General features: G+C 41.7%; 6 protein-coding genes across 6 annotated transcripts; 3 read left to right on the top strand and 3 right to left on the bottom strand.

Moving 5' to 3' along the window:
• Positions 1-5,448: 5,448 nt before the first annotated feature.
• On the bottom strand, positions 5,449-7,576 carry L228DRAFT_246963 (seryl-tRNA synthetase). Its single transcript, XM_018332527.1, has 7 exons — positions 7,293-7,576; positions 7,152-7,222; positions 6,919-7,080; positions 6,448-6,869; positions 6,310-6,400; positions 5,888-6,256; positions 5,449-5,831 (listed from the first exon to the last, which is right to left on the bottom strand). Exons 1-7 carry the CDS (start codon positions 7,423-7,425, stop codon positions 5,706-5,708), a joined length of 1,374 nt encoding a protein of 457 aa, XP_018188174.1. The 5' UTR covers positions 7,426-7,576; the 3' UTR covers positions 5,449-5,705.
• Positions 7,577-8,667: 1,091 nt separating this feature from the next.
• Positions 8,668-9,151, top strand: L228DRAFT_268005 (hypothetical protein; the record flags this gene model as incomplete). Its single annotated transcript, XM_018335057.1, has 3 exons — positions 8,668-8,819; positions 8,896-8,985; positions 9,058-9,151. The coding sequence occupies 3 exons, from the start codon at positions 8,668-8,670 to the stop codon at positions 9,149-9,151; spliced, it is 336 nt and encodes a 111-aa protein (XP_018188173.1).
• A 611-nt stretch (positions 9,152-9,762) lies between these two features.
• L228DRAFT_246960 (ABC1-domain-containing protein) lies at positions 9,763-12,548 on the bottom strand. The gene is made up of 4 exons (XM_018332526.1): positions 11,593-12,548; positions 11,250-11,532; positions 10,536-11,194; positions 9,763-10,431 (listed from the first exon to the last, which is right to left on the bottom strand). Exons 1-4 carry the CDS (start codon positions 12,499-12,501, stop codon positions 10,000-10,002), a joined length of 2,283 nt encoding a protein of 760 aa, XP_018188172.1. The 5' UTR covers positions 12,502-12,548; the 3' UTR covers positions 9,763-9,999.
• Positions 12,549-12,714: 166 nt separating this feature from the next.
• On the top strand, positions 12,715-14,691 carry L228DRAFT_246959 (carbon-nitrogen hydrolase). Its single transcript, XM_018332525.1, has 5 exons — positions 12,715-12,866; positions 12,926-13,192; positions 13,454-13,765; positions 13,881-14,395; positions 14,482-14,691. The coding sequence occupies exons 2-5, from the start codon at positions 13,057-13,059 to the stop codon at positions 14,509-14,511; spliced, it is 993 nt and encodes a 330-aa protein (XP_018188171.1). The 5' UTR covers positions 12,715-12,866; positions 12,926-13,056; the 3' UTR covers positions 14,512-14,691.
• A 752-nt stretch (positions 14,692-15,443) lies between these two features.
• L228DRAFT_129949 (hypothetical protein) lies at positions 15,444-16,984 on the bottom strand. The gene is made up of 2 exons (XM_018329098.1): positions 15,969-16,984; positions 15,444-15,913 (listed from the first exon to the last, which is right to left on the bottom strand). Exons 1-2 carry the CDS (start codon positions 16,663-16,665, stop codon positions 15,579-15,581), a joined length of 1,032 nt encoding a protein of 343 aa, XP_018188170.1. The 5' UTR covers positions 16,666-16,984; the 3' UTR covers positions 15,444-15,578.
• Positions 16,985-18,990: 2,006 nt separating this feature from the next.
• L228DRAFT_246954 (multidrug resistance-associated protein 1) lies at positions 18,991-25,107 on the top strand. Its single transcript, XM_018332524.1, has 11 exons — positions 18,991-19,424; positions 19,481-20,653; positions 20,718-22,212; positions 22,411-22,571; positions 22,628-22,731; positions 22,952-22,981; positions 23,046-23,083; positions 23,139-24,056; positions 24,108-24,176; positions 24,238-24,329; positions 24,419-25,107. The coding sequence occupies exons 1-11, from the start codon at positions 19,122-19,124 to the stop codon at positions 24,668-24,670; spliced, it is 4,635 nt and encodes a 1,544-aa protein (XP_018188169.1). The 5' UTR covers positions 18,991-19,121; the 3' UTR covers positions 24,671-25,107.
• Positions 25,108-25,380: the final 273 nt, after the last annotated feature.

Below are 25,380 nucleotides of genomic sequence, written 5' to 3'. Positions count from 1 at the left end.
CAATCACTATATATAGTGGTAATTACAAACTACCAAGCTAATGAAGCTATAATAAAGATAAAGTCTCTTAAAACTAACTTGCCTACCAAAATGAACAACTGCCTTACAAATTGGACCATCTTTATATCTCAGTTCTAGGACCATTTTATAGTTATGTATTAAAAAGGTTACAAGATTTTCATACTTGATGCTCTATTGAAATGAGACCTGACTAATGTAGATCTTGTTAATCTAACTAATAATTTTAATTTAGAACCTATACCTATAAATAGTATCAGGGATTTCACTACAGATCATGCTTTTCTAGCAATTACAATTAACAATGATCTAACATAATGCCATCTTGAAGGCATCATGGCAGACCAGCATTTAAACAATATCTAAGACTTTGTACTTAACAATGGAGACATTAACCCTACCAACAACTCTATTTATACTCCACTAAGTCAGTATGTTGTTTGAAACTATTTGTTATTCTTTAAAGACCTGGTTAACTACCATCTCTAGCTGGTCATCCTACCTAACCTATAACAATACTACCTTTAACTAATATATAATTGATAGTCTTACCATGACCATGCCAGGACTTATGCCCAGCTAGCTAATAAATATTTCTGGCCAAAAATGTAAAAGACTATCAAACACTATATTAACCATTGTCTAGACTACTTCTGGAATTAAACCTACAGAACCCAAAGCTACATGTCATTATACTTAATTGATTTAGCTATAGAATCATTCTATATATTGTCAATTGATTTCATAACTAATCTCCCTAAGGCAAAGAGTCTTCATGTACTAAATAAGGTTAACACCATATTAATGACAATGAATAAATTTTCAAAAGTCATTACACTTATACTAGGCTGGAAAAATTACTTATCAAGAACATAAATAGTTCTCTTCTAGAATTACATCATCACACAATAAGGAATTCTTTATGTCTTGATTACAGATCAAGACAAGTAGTTTGTTCAAGAGTTTTTTAGGTCAATGTTTATGTAAGCAGGTACTAGGTTCATTACTACAACAGCCTTTTATGGTAGCACAAATGGTCAAGATAAGTAATCAAACTAAGAGATTAAAATTACTATCTGCTACCATGTTAATACTATCTAATCAAACTAGCCAAATATGTTACCTATAGTTGAGGGTTAGATAAGCAATTTGAACTACATGTCCTTAGATGGACTGTTACCCAATGAGATTTTCTATAGGATGAAGGTTAGACAAGCTTATAATCTCTTGATAGAGCAGATAGGTGTTAAAGGTGTCTCAATTCCTTAGGAAAACTTGAGAAAGATATGTTATCAAACTACTATAGACATAATAGTGTTGAAAAAAAAGACAATGATATAGTAGCACAACTATTACCATTGTGACCCTGAACCTGATTTCTTGTTGAGATGGGCTATGCTAAGGCTAAAGTAGTATCAACTATCATTTGTACAAAAGGCAAAACTAGGACTATAGCAAGTAGGACCCTTTTAAATACTTGAAAAGGTGGACAAAGGCATAGCCTACCAACTTGAGCTACCATTAACAATCAAAACATACCCTGTCATTGTATCAATTTACTTATGGCCATGCTCTGCTCCTGGTAGTAATAAGTTTAACAGAGAAATACTTGAGCCAGGCCTTGTCCAACTAACTGACAGCTTTCAGGACAAACTTAAGTATAAGGTTAGTTAAATATTATACTCCTACTTAACAAGAAGACAATATCATTACTTTATACAGTGGGCAAGCTATGGTCTAGAGTACAATTAGTGAATTCTAGAAAACTATTTGGCCAATGCCTCTGACCTACTTCATGAGTTCAGGGAATGTAATGGTATAACTAATTAACAATTATAGTAGACTCCAGGAATTACTACATTTGTTATTTATTTTTTAATATATAATTATACTCTAGGATAGCTTATTTGTGCTATTTTTTGTTACTATTTACTACCATTAAAGTTTGCTAACACTACTACAATTGATTCACTGTTTTTTACTTACATTGTTTATTTATTTCCATATATCTTTGTTAAACCATTACTCCTCCTCCATACCTAGTCTCAAGCTCATTATAATCCTTCTACCAATCCTCAAGCTACTGTTAGGATACCTCCTTTAATAGACATTCAAAACATCTGTTGCTACATTCAAGATACTTGTAAGAAGAAGCAAGAGCTAGCAAAAAGAGATCTTAATACTATAGAAAATTACAAGAAGTATAGTACTACTAAGTCAAACCCAGCAGGAAACCAATAGGTGCAAGTTACTCCTATGAAAGTAAAGGTTCTATCCATGACACTAGATATTTCTAATGATAAAAATAAAGGAGAATACATTGTAGAAGATCACAGAGTGGTTGTAAGTGTTACAAAAGCTAAGCCTTGACAGATTGTAACTGTACAAATTAACTCTTTCTATAAATATATAGACATTCAAGTACTACTAGTTACTTGGTCTGGTCATCTTATTAAGCTAATAGAGATCAAACTTATTGGCTACAATGATATAGTATTTGATACAAATTGTTATATTAGTTCTCAAGAGGACCTCTTTACCATTGCACTTTCTAAAAAGGATATATTCTGGACCAACACAAATCATTATTATAATACCAATAACAATTATAGCTTTAGAATTGCAGAAGCTAAAGTTAGATCTAAAAAACTATACTACAACCCTCTCTATACAAACACCCAGGGCTTAATACATTCTATAATCATTTAACAAATAGTTAATTTTGTTGATGTCATTGTTGACATGGTTAATGATGTCCAGAACAGCCTTCATGCTTTTGCAAAAGGAAAAATTTCTGACCATCAACTATGTTCTTCTGCTATTGTAGTTATGGATAAATTTATCATGATCTACACAAGAGCCCAACATGGAGACTTCAATACCAGACCAGTTAACAAAACATTCAAGAAATGTTTAACTAAGAGATTAACTTATGTACAATACCCTAACAATGATGTTGCTAAGATAGTGGTTAATGAGGATGACTTCAATATTATTACAAACTACAAAAGTAACAGTAACAATGTTAAGCACAAAAACATATTAATAGATCATGAATAGATATTAAGAATGATAGCTTTTTTCTTGCTAATGGCTATTATTATAATTATTAGGCATTGCTACTTGTTTTGGCCCTTGCCATGCTATATATTAGCTATGTAATTAAGCAACCATGACAATATAGCCTTATAAAAATTGTTGTTGTAGGTCTAAGAAAAATCAAGCTTTTATCTATCTTCATATTGTATTTCTGTTCACCAAGCATAATAGTTACTAAATTATAAAAGTAACTATTTATTATGAGAGTAAAAAAAAGGTAAGAAAAAAGAAATAAAAGAAAAAATTAAAGAAAAATATTGTCTAAAAAAGCATTATATAATTAGTAAAAAGTATGTCATATATATATTGTAAGACAGAACTTACTAGAAGACAATAATAAAATAAGAAATTTATAAAATGTAATAAAAAAAGCAGGCAAGACAAGTCTTTTTTATAGACAGAGATAATTACTTAAAAGAAGTACTAAGATACCTCTATTTACCTATTGATATTGTTTAATACTAGCTACTACTATTGTTATCAATAGAACAATATAAATAAAAAACCCTAGACATAATAAATTGTACTATAACAGGCTAACAAACATCTTCTAAACTACCTTATACATGCTCAATATACTTTATTAATCCAGGATAATATATATAACAAAAGACAATCTACTAGAACTAATAAATCATGCTAGAAAATTAAGCAAATGCTATAAACTATCAATTAATATAATAACTACATAGACTATAGTACAAAAAAAGCATGTACTAATATTTAATCAAGAAGATCTACCATTAGCCCTACTATAAATATAATTAAAATCTAGTCCAATCTTATTAAACTATAGAGGTAACAAAAAAAGTTCAAGATATATACAGACTAATGTACTAGCATCTTGTTAAATGTATATAACTATTAGAATATTAATATAGACAACTACTTGTTAAAGAGGTAGTACTTTCTATAAACTAATAGAACTAAAAATAAAAACCTTTTAAACAAAGACAAAACTAGACCTGGATAGATACCCTTTAGAAATTATTACTAGGAAAGTTAGTTAAATATTATTAACTACCTACTATAGAGTAGGTTAATACTTTATTACAAGCATGCTAAATACAAGGTTTAAGGAATAGTTTAGCTTATATAATTAAAGATAATTATTTCAAAAGAAGAAGGCAATTGTTATAGTAGCTAGATCTAGACTAGTTTGGTCAACAATAGTATTACTCTAGATTCTTATAAGCATCTAGTATATTACATGCATGACAGCTATAGAATAATCTAATAGCTATATGTTACATATATATTATAGAATAAAACACTCTATCAAAGAGCAAGTGTTCTACTTTTGTTATATATAGCCTAGTTATTACTCCTACTCTACTTTATTCCAGCTTGTAACTACTCTATGTATTCCAAGTATTACTATATAGTTATGAGACAAGACTCTTACATTTAATATAAATAGTAGTCTGTCATTCCTCCAGAATTGAAAAATAAAACTTACTAAATTATAGTTAAAGTTTTTAGTATTGTAGTTAAAAATTGTAGTTAAAAATCTATATTTTAATCTATCTAGCTTAATTTTTATACTATATACTTTGAGATTAATATATTTCCAACATAAAATATATAGATTTATTATAAAAATTATCTTTATTTTAGTTAAATTTAAGGAAAGAAGGAGGAAAAAAGTAAAGCTTTAACAAACTAAATTTAAATTTTTATACTATTTATATTATATATATGTATACTAATATATATATCAATATATATATCAATATATATACTAATAACTTTATACCCTTAATATACAAAATAGTTCAAAGTCTATTTTTAAATAAAATATAATATAAAACAAAAAAACAGTCTTGCATTAATTAATTGACTGTTGTATAGGTAATAAAGCTCTTGCATGTAGCTCAATTATATAAAGAGTTAAGATAGCCTCAAAATCTTAATTCTTTCAATATTACTATACTATGACTACTATACTATGAAAACAAGCTTCCTTGGTAAGGCTATAGAGAATGCTAAGAGTCTAGACTAACTTTTTAGACTAACCTTTCAATAGAAACTACTTGATTGCCAGACTAAAAGCTTGCAGCAGTCAGTGTCCAGTGCCCAGGAATTACTTATTTAACTTGTTTTTGAGTAAAAATTTCTAGAATAGAAAATACTTAAACTAGCTTTTAAACTAATTTTTTTAATAGTAATTATTTAATTACTTAAGTAAAACTATCTAGAAATTGTACATTTAATTTGTTTAAAATTTATTAAAATCAATTATATGTTTTTCAATTAAAAAAAGAAAATAATTAATTATATTTTTTTATAAATTTTATATATTCTTATACTCATTCTATTCAGTTTATTTTTCTCTCAATTTTATTTCTTTGCTCGATTAAACCGAATTTCTAACCTTAGCATGATAAACAGTGTATTAGTATCTTGGACATAATTTTATTTGCTCTAGGAGGGTTTTTTTTGTGTTTAAAGCGAAATAAAAAAATCTTCTTGTCATGCAATTCATCAGACTGGCTTCAAGTACTACTTCTAATGTTTCTAGAAACAAAAAAATTGTATCCCGAAAAATCTCTTCGACGAGCCTCCTCGAATGTCTGTAAACCTCACATTTAACGGCCCCGAATAGGTACTTGAGCCTTTCGCGAGGTCGACTCTTTCGATAATTCTTTCACGAAGGGCAAGAACTCTGGTGCGCCCGGAATATATTTTCTTAGAGGAGTGGGAACAATGACACCCTATAAATTGTCAGGGCCTCGATCGACTCAAGTGAGGTGTCCGACGCAACACTTACGCTGTCTGTCTGATAATTCTCCAAAACACAACACAACGCGCGCTCAGTGGCACACAATGTCGAGTTCAAAGCGTGAACATACTTTTTCTTGACCTCGGTTTGGGTTTTCGTGCCATAACGGATTTCAAGTTCGCGGGATTGATAATCGGTGCAGTTGGAACACGAGACCAGCTCTTTGTATTCCCCCTGGAAAGGAAACCATGCCTCAAGGTCGAATTTCTTCGAGGCTGCATTGTTGAGAGCACCAGAAACAATGGCAACGATCTGGTAAGGCAGGCCGAGCGATTGATAAAAGTCCTCAGAGATGCCGATCATGTCGTCAAATGCCTTCCACGAGTCCTCAGGCTTGGTTAAGAGAAATTGTTCAATCTGTGCACCAGTCAGATTTTGCTTGCTTTCAAGGTGATCCGGATATAGCTCGCCTTCTCGAATTGGTGGACACGGAAGATGCCCCACGCGTCCTTGCCGTGTGCGCCGGCCTCTTTTCGATAGCAGGTACTGTAGCCTGCATACCTGCGATAGAGTCAGCGAGAACGAAGTAACCGTGACAGGTGACAAACTTAATCGGCAGCTCCTTATCCTGGAGCCATTCTCCATCATGCAGTGCGGAAAGCGGTTGTTCAGAGGTAGCTATGAGGTATTTATCGGTCTGCTTTTCGCCATCATCGGTGACCTTGTATAGTTCTTCGTCGAACTGCTCCAATTGTGCAGTCTTTGCCATATACTCCCTAAGCATGAAATGGGGCGGCTGGTTAGGTTTGTAGCCTTTGTTCCAAAGGAATTCCAGACCGTAATTGATCAGAGCGAGGTTGAGGAACAAGCCATATCCGGTCAGACAGTACCCTCGGTGTCCGACAATCTTAACCCCACGCTCAGGGTCATAGCCATCAAGCCTAGTGAGAACTTCGTGGTGTGAAAGGCAGTCTCTCTTTTCCACTTTCACTCCTTCGGGGGCCCAGGAACGGATGAGCGCGTTGTCGTCCTGAGTAAATTCAGCTTTACGGTTTTTGAATATCGAGCTTCCTACTAACCTCAGTATTGCTGATGGGAACCGTGTCATGCACGTAATTGCCGATGGTTTTGATTTTCTTGCGGAGTGCGGCCTCCTTCTCGATAGCGGATAGCTCCAAGGCTTTTTTCTCCTGCTCTAATTCGACTTTCCTCTGGAGAAGCTCACTTGCATCTTCCTTTGCCTATATGTATCGGTTTAATCTCCATGTAAGCGGATTGCTCGCAGCGTCTTCTCTGATCAGATCTAGGCTACCTTCTTCTTCTGGCCAATCTCTTTCTGCGTGGAGTTTATCTTCGTGCCTATCTGTGTGGCGTCGTATTTTGCTAGTGTGATAAGGTAGTCAACACTTCTGGTCTTCAAATGCACTAGGGAAAAGGCTGGTGAGAAACTCACTCTTTCGATGATCTTCGTAAAGCGCAATGACTTCGTCAACGACATTTTCCGGTGCAGAACGACGTCTCTGGCTTTCCCTAATCTTTACAGGATCACCCCCTCTTTCTGCTATGAAATCAATGATATCAAGCATGGTGTAATGTCGGCTATCGTTGTTGTGATCTGCCCTAGATTTAGGAAATTGTTGTCCTAGTGTTATGAGCCTGTCAAATAAATGGGCCTGACTCAAAATGTGCGTATACTAGTTGACAGGACATTCCAACCTCGGGAGATTTTCAGGTACGAATGACCTAAATTGCTGTACTCGATCAGCGGGGCAAATGACTAGCTTGCTGAGTCATTGCCATGTCGGGAAGTATCTTGGTTCACAAACCACATAACCTTGATAAGCGACAGAGTTAGGAAGCAAATACTTTTTAGGCTTATTGTATGTTACTTTTTGACAACTTATCTACTATAGTAGAAAAACCAGGGTTTTCAATACTATAGCTACATGGACCAGTGACTACACTATTATACAACTGGAATTTTAGGAAAATACAGACCTGTTACCTTTAATTAAATATTATTATATTATACTTATAATACTAAATTAATATATTTTTCTATTGGAGTATTATAATTCAATTTTTAAAATATTGTGTTAAAAAGGTAAGCTTATATCTTTTTAATTTATTTTAATATTGATTTATTTTTTACTTTATTTTGTTTTGTTTTTAAATATTATACTTTAAAATAAATTTTAGTTTTATTATTTTAATTAAAAAAATAAGTATAATATATATTTTATAGGTATTCATTTCAATATAGTATAAAATAAATTTAAAAGAGTAGTAAATACAGATTAAATGCTAAGAACAATAGAAATCTTTTTAAAAAAGCCAATGAATTATTATATAGTCGATAACGGGTGTCATTTTGTAAAGCGAATTTTAGATATAGGAAGATAGAAAAAGCAAGGGTTATTCTTTAATAGCTATACAGTTCTTTCCCATCTGGGACCAATTTGGTATCACCTTCCAAATTGCCACCTTCGCTACTTCCTTCGGCTTCGCCCATGTCTCACTCAATAGTAGCTAATGTACCTCAGGTACCTTACCTACAGTGTCTCACCTAGGGCAAGGTAGGTACCCAACTCCCCAGGTACGTACCTACTGTTTAAGTGTACTTCACTGTTGTCATGTCAACGGGATACTGTAAATAATACCACCATCGAGGACCCGTTCCGCATCCTCCGTACCAGCATCTCTTTCTGAAACGCAAACATTCTACCCTTGAAATTAATATACGACATCTAGCCTTGCCTGTCATCAAGCAAATTCCTTCCAACTCAATAAAGACTAAAATTTCTCCCCGAAAGCCTCCTACTGCCGAAATGTCTCCCGTGCTCGCTGATAAAGACATCAACACCTCCAACTCAAGCACAGAGACAAACAGCTCAAATATGTCACAAAATGATACGAAGGAAGCTCCGAAGTCTCTCGCATATCATCGCCAGATGCTCGAGGCTCGGATGAAGGACCAACCGTACGTAGGACTGAAGGCTTTTCGTGTACCGGAATAGCGATTGGCACGCGTGCGTAAGGAGCTGACTTTTACGCAGGAATGAACCGAGCTATGTCTCCCCTTCCGATAACATCATGTCGCCATGCACCCAGAAGCTCAGCGCCTATAAAAACAAGCATTTCTCCAAGTAGGAACTTCCGTTATATTTTCCAAGAAGAGGGTCAAGCACAGCTAACCAGTGTCACCTTCCAAATGACAGGGTTAAACCGCAATCACTTTTTGCGAAGAAGTTGTCCACGGCCGGTCTCGACGATGCATACAGAAACCCTCAGACAACAGATAAAGCTACCTAAAAGAGACCACACCAGCAAATGAGGCTCCGGAAACAAAGATACAAGAAACGGATCAACGGATTCGAATGGCATCACTACGGCGGCTTGCGTTTTGTGCAGGTATAAGCGGATACAGTCGACAAGCCTCCAGCTCAGTCACAAAGAGCATTCGCTGTTACCCGATGAACCTTTCTGCTTCTGTTTCCTCATTGCTTCTGTTCTCTAGCGGTCAAGTTCTGTATTTCACTTTGGTTGTTTGTAGGTATTCATTTCACAAGTTATTTACTTGCGGAGCGCGACGGTATTATGGGCTATTGTTGGTACCTTCAGTATTTAAACATGACTTTTGCAAGAGAGTTAAGGCGTAGAGAGCACTGAGCGGGGGTTGCATTGATTTAATATCATGCACAAATTCATGAAAGATGAAGTAAAACACACTTCAATAGCAGATTCCAAAACTGCGTGAGTCGGGAAATTAAAGAATACGATTGATAAACCTGTCCAACACCAAGTAAAAGGACGCAATTCAATACAAAAAAGGGATCTCAGCCTTTTCATATCTTATCTCAAAGCATTTTCATGATACAGAGAACCGTATACTTCAGGTGTAGAATGAAAAAGCACCTAAATAAACAGGGAGAAACTTCACTCTTGATAGATCATCAAACTAATACTTCTATCTACGCCTTCATTTTTGTAACTGAAACCGACTGACTTTTGCTCTGAGCCAGGGTCCATTATCATCTGTATATTCTAATTTGCTCGACGGCAAGAATTGATCATCCATGATGCTTTTACGAAGCGCAGAAAACAAAGCAAACTCCCAACCCACTGGCAACGAGGTGTATCTAGGCAATCCAATGTCGATGTCAAGTTATATCAGCTTTGCGCAGAGCATTTCCAAAGAGCTCACGACAAGGTACACGACTCCCCAACCTGGCACAGAGCAGAAAAGCCCCGCTCAACTTGCGATGAAGGCTATATGTCTCCTCGGGAGGAGGAGACAGGCGCTCCCTTAACATAACAGGTATGAGGCTGCGTACCCGATCAGTGATACTCTGACTGCGGAAGTCATAAATGGCCGGCGCTGTTGTTGCGAATGGCTCAGCGATGGTCAGGATTGATGTTACATGAGCATCTACCATTGCAGCAGATTCTAAACCCGTTAGGTAGCCCAGCTTGATTGAGAGATCACGACAGGCGACGCGGTCATTAATCGAGGCTGCATGTAGTACACGAATATAAGGATCAATAAACTGGCTAGGATAGTCTCGTGACGCGCCAAAATCGAGGAGTTCAAGCTACATGAGCTGTCAGCATTCGTCCTCAATATATCATTCTTGATAGAGCCGGAAGAGAAGCTACTACCCCGAAGCGCACAACATCATTTGAATTGGAAACTGACCTTATTGGAAGCCTCGTTATAAAGAAAATTCGTCCAATTGGGATCTGTTTGCATGAATTTGAATTCCGTGATCTCACGCAGGCATAGTCGAAGCAGCTGAGTGCCAATCCAGTCACGCTGCTCCTGAGTAAAATTCTTGATTTTGGTTACAGCGACGCCATTCATGCGCTCCATTGTGAGAACTTGTTTTCCAGATGCTTCATCGATGACCCTTGGAACTACAAAAACATCACCATCGTCTTCGAGGAGGCTTCTGAAGCGCTTCAAACAGCTGGCTTCGCGCTCATAATCACATTCCCATGCGAGCTCGGTTCGCGCATTTGCGATTGTCTTCTCAAGGTATAATCCCTTAGGAAGCAGCTTCGATGCAGTAAGCAGGATAGAAAGATTGTTCAGATCTGAATCTATGGAACCTGCAACTCCAGGATATTGCACTTTGACAGCCACTGGTTCACCAGTGGACCTGAGAATCGCGCTGTGAACCTGGCCAATGGAGGCAGCAGCCATAGGGACCTCATCAAATGTGCTAAATAACTCTCGCCATTGCGGCCCAAGATTACTAGTGAGGACCTGATCCCGTTGTCGAGCCGGCATATAATCGGCACTATCTTGGACCCTTTGCAAAACTTCTTGTATAGGGGTAGGAAGCATTTTTGCATCTAATTGAGGACAAGTCAGTTTTTCTGAAACAAAATGTTGGCCCATAACGTTTACCCTGAAAGCTCATCATTTGACCCAGTTTCAGTGCAGCTCCTCTCATCCTTGACAGCTTTGCCACGAGTCTCTCCATGTTGGCAGCGTTAAACATCAAGGACCCAGTCGTCTCACTCCCTCCAGTGACACGCCGAAAGCTCTCGCTTACCGCGCCAAATGCCATTCCTGTCGCAAGTCCACCGTAATGCCAAAGCCGGCCAACCCGAGACGAGGGAACTCTGGATTCACGCAGGCGGTATACTGACCCATCCGATGAGGAGCTCATTTCCTGGGGGATCTGGATGTGGGCTGTCAGTATATCAGTATTCCGGTTGCCACTTTAATTAGAATGAGAAGTGTCTACCTGTGATTTGGAGCTCGTGGTATCAAATTTAGAATTGACATTGTTTTTCGCGAATGAATGATCCTTGCCTCTATTTAGGTGAGAACCAACCGTAATATCTCTTTCCGGTGCAGCAGGTTGCAAGTCCTGAGAACTCCTGACATGATATGTTTCCTGATCTTTTCCTTGAGCAAGCGTTGTATGATCGATCGGTGCGCGGGAAGCGGCATGCATATTGAGCGTCGGATGAGGTTTTGTGTCCTTATCCGGGCCCAACATCCGGGCTACTCTCGCAGTTCGAAATACATCAGTGTTTATGCCATCGGGAACTTGATCTTGCTCCGGAATCGCTTCCCGCCTGGGTATTGTATCGGTCTCATTATGGCCTTGAGAAGAATAATAGACATCGGCATTAATTTGTCCATCTTTTACATGATCATCGCCGGTCTGCGTGCTTTCGACAATTGAGGGAATCTTTGCTCTTGAAGAATTCGAAGAAACAGCCCCTGCAACTTTCGGAGTCTCGTAGTAAACATCTCTATCGTGCCCTTCAGAGAGCGCTGCTGTGTCGCTTTCCGGGCCAACTTCTTTGGACAATTCAGCAACTCGAGCTGGAATCCGAATCTCCGTTCCTGGCTGTGACGTTTGATTCGTGTTTGATGAAACCCGCGCCAGGTCTTGTCCCAAGCCAGCAGTAGTGTTGTAAGTACTGATGTCGGTCTCTGGACGTTCGTTAAAATTCTTAGCAAGCGCACTTGCAGCTTGAAAAGTCAGAGTAACTCGATCACTCTGATGCTTAGCAGCTTTTGCAACACTAGATGTTTTGCTAAAAAGCTCGAGTTGGCGAGAACGGAGCGTAACATGCTTCGCCGCGATTGATCGAGAAGCCGAAAGTAGAGCCGCAGCATCGAGCAGGCGACGGCCCGCCATTTGAAATTAGCTATGATATGTCGCACAAATTATTTTTCATAGTATCGTGACGGCCAAGAAAGGGTCTATCTGTTCAACATATGGGATTTTTCCTATCTGTGGCTATAATTGATGACTCTCTCCCCTGGTACCGGCAATCTCCGTTGACATTGTTAGCTCGTGTCATTACATTTGCTAGAGTCTGCAGTAAATTATCAGAGCTTTATATCCGCGCAAGACTAATTCATATGCAGCAGCCATTCTAACAGTAGATTCTGCCGCTTTTAATAAGTCTCAAGCGAGAGATCTCCTGTATCTACACTTCAAAATATCCTGTGGCCTCTTTGTTAAGTAACATATGCCATAACCCCCGGAATTTAGAGAGGGTATGCGGCCTGTTAGATCCAAACTGGGGATACATTCTTTCGTGCTTACTATCCTATAGCAGAGAAAGCTTTCTCAGAAAGAGGCCAGCTCGTGTTCATTTCACCTTCCTTTTTGACATTGACAAGAGGAACCCCGAATTTCGGGTTCAATTAGGAAGTTGGTAGTGCACAGCACGGCAGTCAGATCATTATGCGTATAGCGTGTTTACAGTTTGCGCCTGCGCTTGGCAAAGTGACGCAGAATATCGAAAAGGCAGATATGATATTGAGAAAAGCAGCACCATGCAATATCGATCTTCTGGTTCTCCCGGAAATGATATTCACAGGCAAGTAGTAATCCGGCTTTCAATAAAAACATCATCCGTGCATTCGCGATATATTATTTTCCCCTATGAGGCGCACCAGTGTCAATCGTGCAGCTCAAATACCCGATTTTCTATTCAGACCCCTTTCAGCATGCTCAGCGAATGATTTGCGTTTAGCTGTTAGCGCAACACTGCCGCTTATGAAGTTTTCGTCACTATGCGTTGTCATGCCTTTGAAGTATACATAAATGTGCAGAATTATTCCTGAGCAGCACAATGCAGGTTACAATTTTCGTTCACTTGCAGCTATCTCACATTATCTCGAACCCACTGCAGCTGGACCTAGCACTCGGTGGGCCCAGGAAACTGCGAAGAGGCTGAACTGCCACGTTACAGTCGGTTATCCAGAAATAACTTTGAATAATCCAGCGCAGCGCTTTAACTCCGCAGTGACCGTATCCCCGGAAGGTACAATATTGGCCAATTATCGGAAACACTTTCTGTATGAGACAGACGAAAACTGGGCACAGGAGGGTCCGGAAGGTTTCTTCGCCGGCGAGCTGGGGAAGCTTGGAAGGGTGACTATGGGAATTTGTAAGTTACACCTTTTCGAAAATTTCTGAATCTACATTATTCCATATTTCCTTGGGAATTATCAACACCATCCCGATAGGTTTTGAGGATTGAAAATTTTTGTTGACTTTTTAAGGTATGGACATCAATCCTTACCGTTTTATCGCTCCATGGTCGTCATACGAGTTTGCCACTCATGCCATGAAAACGAGCTCACCGCTCGTTGTATTGTCCATGGCGTGGACAACGCAATTGACATCACTTCAACTAAGTGAAAAAAAGTTGTTGCCGGATATGGAGACGTTAAGCTACTGGCTTGCGCGATTTCGCCCACTTCTTGCGAGAAGAAACCAGGAAAATGGGATGCGAAGGCCTCACGGCGTGGCTCAGCAGCAAGGCAGTCTATTGAGTTCGGCCGAAAACCCGCAGGCCAAAGATTCTGGTCCGCTACCGTTGAACATCTCAGAGCAAGAGAGCCATCAAAGAATTGCTAGAGATGTCATCATTGTCTTCTGCAATCGCAGTGGACAGGATGAGGAGATATGCTTCGCCGGGACAACGGCGGTAATCGGGGTAAAAGACGGAAAAATGCGCATATTTGATTTGCTGGGCAGGGCTCAGGAAGAGTGTTTGGTTGTTGATACAAGAGAGGTGCGTCGAACAAATGGCCCTGCTTAATGCGATATCTTTTGTTGTAACATATCGATTTGCTGACACAAGGATTGCACATTTTCTAGCCTGCCAAATACGGAGTGTTGGAAAGTTGAGTGGCTTTTCATATATTCCACAGGCTCTGTCAAGCTGTGTGTAGCATTTTTATAATCCGTAATTTACTGGAGGTTAACACAAAAATGACCAATCGAAAGCTGTCCGTTGGATATCAATCGAGAATGACGTGGTTTATAGTAGACGGCTTACTATCGCTTCCGGCCATATCTTGTGACGACTCTTCCGGCTTCCCACGGAAGAAAATTCAAGAATGATGAATTTGGCATATTCCAACATAAGCCCAATGTACTTTGTAGCAATCGAAAACTCAAGTCGTATTTGGATTAGTGTCAACTGGCATGTGAAGAGCATTTGCAGTGATTGCTGTCATTGTTTCTTGAAATACAGCCAGATTATATAGCTCACTCATTAGTGCGTCCATCGATTTGCTACTCTAACCAATAGTGTATCGATAGATCTCCAGGTATGAAAATGGAATGTAACAAGGTACACTAATATGAGAAACGGAGAAGGGACTCACTGACTAAAGGATACGAAATTAATATTTCTGCGAATAAGCCTTCATCCAATTTATGCTTCGTACTGCCGAATGTGGCTTCTACGGGCGACAACGGTTTGATGATGCTCAAAACATTAGGGGAGACTACGCCATTAGGGGACATAGATGTGGCTTGCCTTAAGCGCGTAAAATAATACGAAGTGTTAATGTTATTGTCCACCTCTGCGTTCCTCTATTTGGCCTTAGATAAAAGTGAAAATACCGTCGCTGCACCACCGAAAAAAAAAAAAAAAAAACGAGCTGGAAAAATATTACGAGAAAGTATGTAAAACACATATACCCATTAGGAGAATGATGAAAGGGGAAAGTAGAAGCCTCCCGCCTAGTTCTGTGGGAATGAACCTACACGCCTCCCAAAGAAAAAAAATTGAAGGAGTATACTTTGGTGTAAGAAAAGCGCGAGGGAGTTGATGACGCCTGCTCAAAATGGAAGATTTTGGAGAAGCGTCTCCCATTGCGAATTAACTGTATTTCGTAGTCAAGGAGATAGTTAGAATCTGTCTCCGACTGATTCCATGACGATAACCCCGTCTGTCGATAGAACGTCTAGTTCCCTCCATTCGCGTTGGTAGATTCTTCCGACTGCCGAGGAGTAAGGCCGGCACTCTGACAAGTTTTCTTCCATGTCTCCGCCTCTCTCCATGCACGCTCACATTCGTTTTTTAATTTTTCAACGGTGGCACTCAACTCGGCAATAGCCTGCTCTGTTAGGAGTTTCTCTAGCGTCCACTTTTCAATATTTTGGGCTTCATTCTCCTTGAGCTGAGTAATAAATTGGACGGCACGTTGAAGAATTGATCCTTTGTTCTTCTCGCAGCCAGGAACGATCTTAGCCAACTCATTGATGCCCTCGTTGATAGTCTCTCGGCGTCTCCGCTCCACTAAAAGGTCGATTAGCTTCCCTGACAGATGTTCGGGGCGTCTTGATTACCGTACCCTCCTTGTGATTGTCACGCCGAACCTTGTGCCACTCCTCCGACCCAACGGCTGGCTTTTGGTTAGGCATGCCACTGGTTGGGGAATCTCGGATATGATGCTGACCGGGTTCTCTTAACGCATCCAAGTTGAAATTCGGTTCCGGATGCTGGCCGTGACTGACGTCGTGTTCTCCCATTGCAAACGGCGGTTCCATATGCCGATCGCTATCGCCTCCAGGATTTGCATTGGCGAACGCCAGCTCAGTTGATTGGGGTACCGTTATGGACGGATAAATGCCGGCTAGGGCTGCGGCCGCAGTCGAGGTGGCATCTGAAGTATGTGAGCTGCCGTTTTGTTGATTTGGAGGCTCTCCTTGTTGATGGGATATAGCACTGAAATCCAACCCTGTATTCTGAGGCTGTAAATCCTCGTCGGTAGAACTTGGATTGTGATGAACAAGGAAAGAATTTGTCGAAGAATCGCCTAAATCAGGCGTCTGACCAGTTCCATCATGAGGTATATGGGGTGACAAGCGTTTAAATTGTGAGCGTCGTCGCGCATCTCCAGTGCTATGAGCCTCCCTTGAGTGCTCGTCCTGGTCTGATGAGTCTCGCTTGCGCTTCATCGAACCACTAGCATCGCCCAATGAACCAGAATTCTGTTTTCCCTCGTCATCATGCGTGGTCGAGGAGGGAAAGGGCGACTGATCCGACATTATGAGTGTATTGCCCTCCAGTCCCACGCAAACAAAACTGTGAATGTTTGAAATGGCACTTGTGTTTAGTAAACACGAGAAAAGAGCAGATTTGTATATGCGACGAAGAAGAATTGTGTATTATATCGAATTCTGCGCGATGGGGAACAATATGACTTGAAAGCAATGGGATTTATGCCCAGGAGCCTCAAATCAGCTGAAGAAAGCGATGAGTAAAGGCGTTGGTGGTAGCTTTTAGTGGAAATCTGGCAGACAGAGTACTCGATGTCTTATTGCAACGGTAGATGACACATGACCTGCTGTGGCTCGTTTTCTAGAAGGTCTCAACTAATTAGCTTACTTGAAAGATACACTATGGCTTTTTGCTCTTGAGGTTCAATTTATGTCTGCATTTACAAAGAATCTCTGCACGAGCTAGGTGCTCTTTCATCTATGATGAAAAAGCACATGATGTTGTGAGGCAGAACAACTGATACGTTGCTCAGACAATGTAGGAGACGGTGCATAATGATTTCACGCGAAACAGATGGTGTTGCATTCTGAGGAATAAGAAACCAACTTTTGTGCTTACCTGGGGCACAACCAAACAAAACGCGACTCTGGAAGCGATCACGGGATAGATAGACCCTAGCGGAGAGATGGAGTCGCTGCCGGGACGACTGCGTCGACCTAAGGGCGATTCTCCACGTCGAAATTGCAATAACAAGCACAACGACAGCAAGGCCTCGTTTGCAGCAGAAATGAACTTATCGCCTGCTGTTCGATGCAGAAAGTGCCAATTTAATGTGCCGTGCAACTCTGTATGCCTGGAATATGATAGCAAGCAGTACGGCGGTTCACCGAGTCACGGGAACTCAGTTTGGCGAAGGAGCTGTGGTCAGATGATGAGGTTCTAATCCACGGCGGGTGGGTGGTCTGTTAGTATTGACAAAACGAAAGAGGCGAAGGCGAGAACCTGGAACGTGGGGAAGTGGGCACTTTCCCTAGAAAGTACGATTAGCGACGGCTTAGGTAATACGCGTCTCTGCCCGCTCGCTGCCTCCGAGGCCATGAAGGCTTGGCCGCTGTTGCTGGGTTTGCAGGGAACCGAGGACGTAATACGGAGTACTGCGTACTCCGTACTCGTACTCCGTACCTTATGTACGGTTCCTTAAGCTTAATGTTAACTGCCTACCTCACTCAGTACGTAGTTACCTTATCTACATTAATGTTTGTGATCTTCCCCTAATGATGAAAAGTTTCTTATGGCTTGCAGCCAGCTCAAGTAACAATCGAGATGAGTGCACTCGAGAGCTTTCAGGCCCTGCATAGTACGAGAAGCTATACAATCCTGAAAAAGCGAGTGTGTGATGATCTCTTTAACTTTGTGACTATATGGCTATTGATATAGCCCGTCGATGTCTCAGCGGGGCTTTGGAAGACCAGATGCTGGAAATGAAACAGTTTTAAGGAGTCAATAGGAAAAGCATTGTTTTCCATCGTCAACCTCAAAACACAGATCTTCCGAAGACGGAGCCTTCATGTGATATGACGTTGGGTCTATAAAGCACTATGAAAGATGCCATTGTCATCCTGCAAAGCCAATGAGATGAGAAAGTTTCGGCAGATTGCCGGGTTATTCAGAGTTTGTAGGATGACTCAGAGACCTGTAACGCTCAATGGTAGTGAAAAAGCCTGGTCAAGCTCACAATGTTCTCCGGATCGATATTGCCGATGGACTTGAAACTTGGACAGGGATGATATTCAAATCACTTAAAATCATGTACAGGGAGCTCACCATACGGTACAAGCAGAAGCGACAAGCACCGTGGCTAAACATTCTGGATTCGAGAGTGCTTCAAGTTGGATACAGTTGTCGTTCAAATCAGCAGCGGGGAGAATATGGAATTTACACCGAGGGCACCACTTAGCCGAAGAGTTGAACAATTATGATATGGTTGGCACTAAATCAGGAACCGGCAGGTTTGTTGGCCGCACTTTCCGGAGAACGGTTGATGGTATATTGTTTGAAATTCATGTATATTTTTCTAATGAAAATGTAGGTACCTATAGAGAGGGGTTGTGCTGGCTTCCCAAGATAAGCTGGATACCTGTTCCGTCTCAGGCGCTAACATACTGATTACTTTTGTCCCTCCTATGGTCTATCTCCGAAAAAAGCGTTCGCGTTGCATAGGGAAGCCTATCGGTTATCAGCTGGAACGAGGGGAGAATCTACACCGCCTCGAGGCGTCTAACCCAAAGGATCGGTTAATAACAATTATTAAGCGTATTGCACTAACTTAGGATTTACCTTATGGTAACCCCCAAGTTACTTTTGTCTATGATTCGTACTGGTTGTGAAAGGCGAAAATAAATTATTCTCATTGGGTTTCTTCCCCCAGCATCCCTGACGAAGTCTTGGTCAGGTCTTCTCCTTTTTATGAGACAGACCCTGGACAACGAAGGCGAGCAGAGCGATGAGCATGAAAGCTGTCAGCACCTCACAGACGGTGCTCAATTCCCCAGCTTCGTTGTTCGAGTTCGCCGATCAAACTTATCTTGGATCGACGCTTTATCGACGGGAACGTTTATGTGGGAATATTGAAGGCTGGGGCCCATTGAGCCCCTTTCGTTATGATTTCACTCCCTGCTTCTTGGATGTATGGATAGCAGCTGTATCAGCATATGGAGTTCTCTTTGGAGCTGGCGCAATTTTCTGGCTTCTAAAGAAGAACACACCCCAACCAGTGGCGAAGAACTGGCATTTCTTTGCAAAATTGGTGAGCATATCTTGAGTGAACTTTAAAGGGAAAGTATCAAATTGACGCTAGCATAGGTTGTCATCGCTGCACTATTTGCCAGCAATACTGTTCAAGCCGTGCTTCAAATCGTTTACTATCCACATGTCTGGTCTGGGGATTTTCGATTTTGGTCCACTATATTGACACTCGTTTCCCTTGGAGTGATATTTGTCATCCAGTTTTTGGAGCACCAAAGAAGCCGCCAACCCAATGGCGTAGCGCTGTTCTACTGGCTATTCCTCCTGATTGCCTTTGGCATCAAACTTCGTTCGCTCGTTTCTCAACAAATTTATCGCCAGCATCTTCCTTACTTTTTAGCTTTTTGTATAAGCACTGGACTGGCCGTGGTCGAATTGGTTTTGGAGTGGCTAGTGCCGAAGAAACAGAGCGCGTATGACGCACTCGGAGACGAAGACGAATGCCCCCACGAATACGCTACCATTTTTTCCGTGCTTTCATTCAGCTGGATGACGCCGATGATGAAATTTGGATACCGGAATTTTGTTACTCAAGATGATCTGTGGAATCTGCGGAAACGGGATGCTACTCAAACAAATGGCAAGACTTTTGAGGAGGTTTGGGCACACGAGCTCACGCGAAAGCATCCGTCGCTGTGGCTGGTGATGTTCAAGGGCTATGGTGGACCGTACCTACGAGGCGCTATCTTCAAAACTGGAAGTGATTGTTTAGCATTCATACAGCCCCAATTACTTCGGCTTCTCATATCTTTCGTGGATTCTTATCGATCGGAAAATCCGCAGCCTGTAATTAGAGGCGCGGCGATAGCACTGGCTATGTTTGCTGTTTCTGTTTCGCAGACGGCTTGTCTACATCAATATTTCCAGCGCGCTTTTGAAACTGGGATGCGGATCAAATCAGGTCTGACGGCGGCAATTTATTCCAAGTCTATGAGGCTGTCAAACGAAGGTCGCGCAGCAAAGTCGACTGGTGATATTGTCAATTACATGGCCGTGGATACTCAACGTCTTCAGGATTTGACTCAGTTTGGCCAGCAGTTATGGTCTGCACCATTTCAAATTGTCTTATGCATGGTCTCCCTGTATCAGCTTCTCGGCCTGAGTATGCTCGCTGGTGTTGGTGCTATGATTATTATGATCCCAGTCAATGGTGTGATCGCAAGATTCATGAAACGTTTGCAAATAGTACAGATGAAGAATAAAGATTCGCGCACGAGATTGATGACGGAGGTACAATTCTTGATCGAAGCTCTGATAGAGTTGCCCTTTACTAACACCTCTTTTTGCCTTGTAGATTCTTAACAACATGAAATCGATCAAGCTCTATGCTTGGACGACTGCTTTCATCAACAAGCTCACTTTCATTCGGAATGACCAGGAGCTGAAAACACTTCGAAAAATCGGTGCAGCACAGGCATTTGCAAACTTTACATGGTCCACTACCCCATTTCTTGTCTCTTGCTCCACATTTGCCGTGTTCGTGCTCACACAGAGCCGGCCTCTAACTACAGAGATTGTCTTTCCTGCTCTTACCCTCTTCAACCTCTTAACGTTCCCCCTAGCGATCCTCCCAATGGTAATTACTTCGATTATTGAGGCCAGCGTTGCGGTGTCGCGCTTGACAAGTTTCTTTACCGCAGACGAGATTCAGACCGATGCAGTGCTCCACCTGAAAGAACCTGTCACGGAGATTGGAGATGAATCAGTTCAACTTCGTGACGCTACTTTCACGTGGAATAGAAACGGAACCAAGAACGCACTTGAGAGGATTAATTTTTCTGCGCGGAAGGGGGAGCTCAGCTGCATTGTTGGAAGAGTAGGGTCGGGCAAGTCGTCTTTTCTGCAATCTATCTTGGGCGATCTGTGGAAGGTCAGAGGAGAGGTAATTGTCCATGGCAGCCGAGCGTACGTGGCTCAGTCGCCGTGGGTCATGAACGCCAGCGTCAGAGAGAACATCGTCTTCGGTCATCGTTGGGATCCTCAGTTTTATGAGCGCACCGTGCACGCATGCGCGCTCACTGACGACTTTCAAGCGCTTCCGGACGGTGATAAGACTCAAGTGGGCGAGCGAGGAATTTCTCTTAGCGGAGGACAGAAAGCAAGATTGACTCTCGCTCGAGCTGTGTATGCCCGGGCTGATATATATCTCTTGGATGATTGCTTGTCTGCGGTTGATCAACACGTCGGACGGCACATTATCAACAAGGTCCTCGGTTCCAATGGCCTGCTTCAAGGAAAGACCAGAATACTCGCCACTAATTCAATCCCGGTGTTGATGGAGGCTGACTTCATTGCGCTATTGCGAGACAATACCATTGTCGAGAAAGGCACCTTTGAGCAGCTTATGGCCATGAGAGGCGAAATCGCGAACCTCATTAAGACTGCTAGCAACCGCGATGACCAAACCACGGAGGACGCAAAAGAGTTTGTCAGTTCTGAGAGCGATGATTCTTCTACTATTTTTGGTACTGGTGCCGATGATGAACAAGAAGAAGCCGATGAAGCGCAGGATGGCCTTCCATACCTTGCCCCTATTCGACCAGGCGGTGGTGCGGCTCGGAAGTCAAGCATGTCCACCTTGCGCCGTGCCAGTACCGCTAGCTTCCGCGGTTCTCGTGGCAAGCTGTCCGATGAAGAGGCTGGCAGCGCGAAAGGCAAACAGAGCAAGGAGGTTTCCGAGCAGGGGAAAGTAAGGTGGAGCGTCTACGGGGAATATGCAAAGACGAGCAATGTTGTCGCTGTGGCTATTTATCTTATTACCACTCTGGGTGCGCAAACAGCACAGATTGGTAAGTATATTTTGTTGCATTATCAGTCGTTCTGCTGGTCGACCCGAGCAAACAAGGAATCTGTGATCACTATCGTCACGAAACATTTGCTTGCACTCAATTTTTGTTCAATGCCTCCCTGCCTATTCCTCATATCCTTCATAAAGCCTCCATCACTCTGCGTCATCTCCAAACATACAACTTACTAATAAATCCTAGGTGGCAGTGTTTGGCTGAAGCGCTGGGCGGAGAAGAATCAAGAATGTGGGGGGAATCCACAGGTCGGCAAATACATTGGCATATACTTTTCCTTCGGCTTTGGTAGTGCCGCGTTAGTTGTTGTGCAGACATTGATATTGTGGATTTTTTGTTCAATCGAGGTATGATTCGCTGATTCAGAGACCATTTGTTGATGCACGCTAAGTATAGGCCACAGGCTTCGCGAAAGCTCCATGAACGAATGGCTTTCGCCATCTTCCGATCGCCAATGAGCTTTTTCGAGACCACACCCGCAGGACGCATCTTAAATCGATTCTCAAGGTTTGTCCGCCTTCAGTGCTCCCCTTTTACATCTCTACTTCTATTTCTATATTCATAGCTCGGCTTGACCAAGCGGGATGAGGCGCTGCTAGAATCCTAGGATGTTTTCCAAACTCGTGCTTGCCTTCAATTGCTCTTTTTGGCTCCTCCTTTCATTTCATCAACCTGGTCTCGCATTTTCCACTCCTCATGGTCGATAAGCTAACATCTAGCTCTCTAGTGACATTTACAAGGTCGATGAAATTCTTGCGTGAGTATCCATCTTGATATTTTTTGCGGAACTTCCATTTCTCCCCCATACTGACTCGCAGCAGGAGGAGTTTTAACATGTTATTCGTCAATTCAGCAAGAGGTGACTATAAACCTTCGAGTTTAACAAGTTTTCATAATCTAATAAATCCTTTTAGCTGCCTTTACACTTGTGGTCGTCTCCTCATCAACGCCTGCTTTCATTGCTCTGATTATTCCGCTCGGAGCTCTCTATCTCTATATTCAGAGATATTATCTAAGGACATCTCGGGAATTGAAGCGCCTTGATAGCGTCAGCAAAAGTCCCATTTACGCCCATTTCCAGGAATCCCTCGGCGGCATCAGTACCATCCGAGCATATGATCAGCAGAAGCGCTTTGCGCTGGAAAATGAATGGAGAGTTGATGAGAATCTCCGGGCATATTTTCCTTCAATAAGCGCTAACAGATGGCTTGCTGTGCGGTTAGAATTCATTGGCTCAGTCATCATTCTTGCTGCTGCCGGTTTTGCCATTCTGTCTGTGTCCAGTGGCAGCGGGCTGTCCGCCGGATTGGTTGGACTTGCTATGTCATATGCCCTACAGATTACACAATCATTGAACTGGATTGTCCGGCAGACGGTAGAAGTTGAGACTAATATAGTATCCGTAGAACGCGTCTTGGAATACGCTAGGCTGCCCAGTGAAGCACCCGAAATCATCGCAAGACATCGTCCTCCTATAAGCTGGCCGTCGCAAGGGGCTGTCACGTTCCACAGTTACAGCACAAGATATCGTCCTGAATTAGACTTGGCTCTCAAAGATATCAATCTACACATTCGGCCGCGAGAGAAGATCGGAGTGGTGGGCCGCACCGGTGCTGGGAAAAGCTCACTAACCTTGGCCCTCTTTAGGATTATCGAGGGCGTTGAGGGGTCTATTTCGATTGATAACTTGAACACCGCTACTATTGGCTTACTGGATTTGAGACGACGGCTTGCCATCATTCCGCAGGATGCAGCGTTGTTCGAAGGGACAGTCCGAGACAACCTTGACCCTGGCCATGTACATGATGACACCGAGCTCTGGAGTGTGTTAGGTAGGTAAATCCCCTTTGATCATCTCACGTCATTTCATTGACATCATACAGATCATGCCAAATTAAAGGAGCATGTCTCGGGTATGGAAGGTGGTCTTGATGCTGAAATCTATGAAGGAGGTAAGTGATCCTAGAATTTTGTTCTGCACGGAGGAAATGCTAATTTCATCTCTCTAACCAGGCTCGAATCTTAGCCAAGGCCAGCGCCAACTCATTTCATTGGCGCGGGCACTCCTCGCTCCTAGCAAAATCCTTGTTCTGGACGAAGCCACGGTATGCTGATAGATTGCCTGATTTTGAATAGCCTTCAGCTGTGCTCTCCATCACGTGGGTTTTACGCAATCGCTAATTTTTGAATGCAGGCTGCCGTAGATGTTGAAACCGATGCAATGCTTCAAACTACGTTGCGAAGCGATATTTTCTCCGACAGGACTATCATTACCATTGCTCACCGTATCAATACAATTCTAGATTCAGATCGCATTGTTGTGCTTGAGCGGGGTAAAGTAGCGGAATTTGATACTCCCTCGGAACTGATTCGGCAAAAGGGCATATTTTACGAGCTTGTCAAGGAGTCGAACCTTCTTGACAGTGCTGCCGTGCAAGGTTCATAATACTAGGCTCTGCACAAAGGACGGAATCTTTTGATTAGAGCGATGTTAGTGATCTACGGAGTGAGGTGTGGAGCGGGGAAAGCGCCTGTCTACTTTTACAATTTTCATATTATTGTTCGGTTTATGGAGATTCGAACGATATGCCGCGTTGTAAATATTTGCTACGCAATCCGTCGTTCATAACCTGAAAAGTTGTTTCAAAAATAAAGGAAAACGCGCTGCGACATCATTTTCATCATCAGCTTTTCAAAAATTTGCTTTCTAGTATAGCTAGCATACCTGAGGATTACATTCTGCGGAATCAGGTCAAATGGACGGGAGAACTAAGCGGCAATTATGCTGTATTCTGGGGCTGTGCCATAGAATAGATAGAGCATGAAACCAGGCAGAAGTGTACATTCTGACGAATGAGAGACATTATCAACGCATTCGCGAGGAAAATTGACACGTACCCAAGTGGAATTTACTCCTTTGAAGCACGGAATTTATCTTAACATTACCACTCCTGGAGGACATACTGTATAAGTTTATCACTGGCCACTATGCGTCGAAGCTATTTTACAACCTGACAAACCCGCAGACATAATACTTTACTCCCCGTTCCCCCCTTCTCTCTCTCTCTCTCTCTCTCTCTCTTTATTTTCTTCACTACCTAATCTGCTGTATGCTGTTATTGTTTTATTGTTTTATTGTTTTATTGTAGTGATTTT

Source organism: Xylona heveae (genome assembly GCF_001619985.1).
Source record: "Xylona heveae TC161 unplaced genomic scaffold L228scaffold_5, whole genome shotgun sequence".
Taxonomy (NCBI): Eukaryota; Fungi; Ascomycota; class Xylonomycetes; order Xylonales; family Xylonaceae; genus Xylona; species Xylona heveae.
The sequence above is the reverse complement of the archived record's forward strand: the minus strand, read 5'-3'. Positions and strand labels throughout refer to the sequence as shown.

Coding starts and splice junctions, on each gene's coding strand:
- L228DRAFT_246963 (XM_018332527.1), bottom strand. CDS start 7,425: ATGCTTGATATCATTGATTTCATAGCAGAAAGAGGGGGTGATCCTGTA. Junction 6,870..6,918: donor TTCCCATCAGCAATACTGAG/GTTAGTAGGAAG, acceptor GAATTTACTCAG/GACGACAACGCGCTCATCCG. Junction 6,257..6,309: donor GTGTCCACCAATTCGAGAAG/GCGAGCTATATC, acceptor ACTGGTGCACAG/ATTGAACAATTTCTCTTAAC.
- L228DRAFT_246960 (XM_018332526.1), bottom strand. CDS start 12,501: ATGGCGGGCCGTCGCCTGCTCGATGCTGCGGCTCTACTTTCGGCTTCT. Junction 11,533..11,592: donor CCACGAGCTCCAAATCACAG/GTAGACACTTCT, acceptor CTGACAGCCCAC/ATCCAGATCCCCCAGGAAAT. Junction 10,432..10,535: donor ATAACGAGGCTTCCAATAAG/GTCAGTTTCCAA, acceptor CAGCTCATGTAG/CTTGAACTCCTCGATTTTGG.
- L228DRAFT_246959 (XM_018332525.1), top strand. CDS start 13,057: ATGCGTATAGCGTGTTTACAGTTTGCGCCTGCGCTTGGCAAAGTGACG. Junction 13,193..13,453: donor CCCGGAAATGATATTCACAG/GCAAGTAGTAAT, acceptor AGCACAATGCAG/GTTACAATTTTCGTTCACTT. Junction 14,396..14,481: donor TGGTTGTTGATACAAGAGAG/GTGCGTCGAACA, acceptor CACATTTTCTAG/CCTGCCAAATACGGAGTGTT.
- L228DRAFT_129949 (XM_018329098.1), bottom strand. CDS start 16,665: ATGTCGGATCAGTCGCCCTTTCCCTCCTCGACCACGCATGATGACGAG. Junction 15,914..15,968: donor GCGTGACAATCACAAGGAGG/GTACGGTAATCA, acceptor TCGACCTTTTAG/TGGAGCGGAGACGCCGAGAG.
- L228DRAFT_246954 (XM_018332524.1), top strand. CDS start 19,122: ATGAGCATGAAAGCTGTCAGCACCTCACAGACGGTGCTCAATTCCCCA. Junction 22,213..22,410: donor TGCGCAAACAGCACAGATTG/GTAAGTATATTT, acceptor AATAAATCCTAG/GTGGCAGTGTTTGGCTGAAG. Junction 23,084..23,138: donor ATTCGTCAATTCAGCAAGAG/GTGACTATAAAC, acceptor AAATCCTTTTAG/CTGCCTTTACACTTGTGGTC.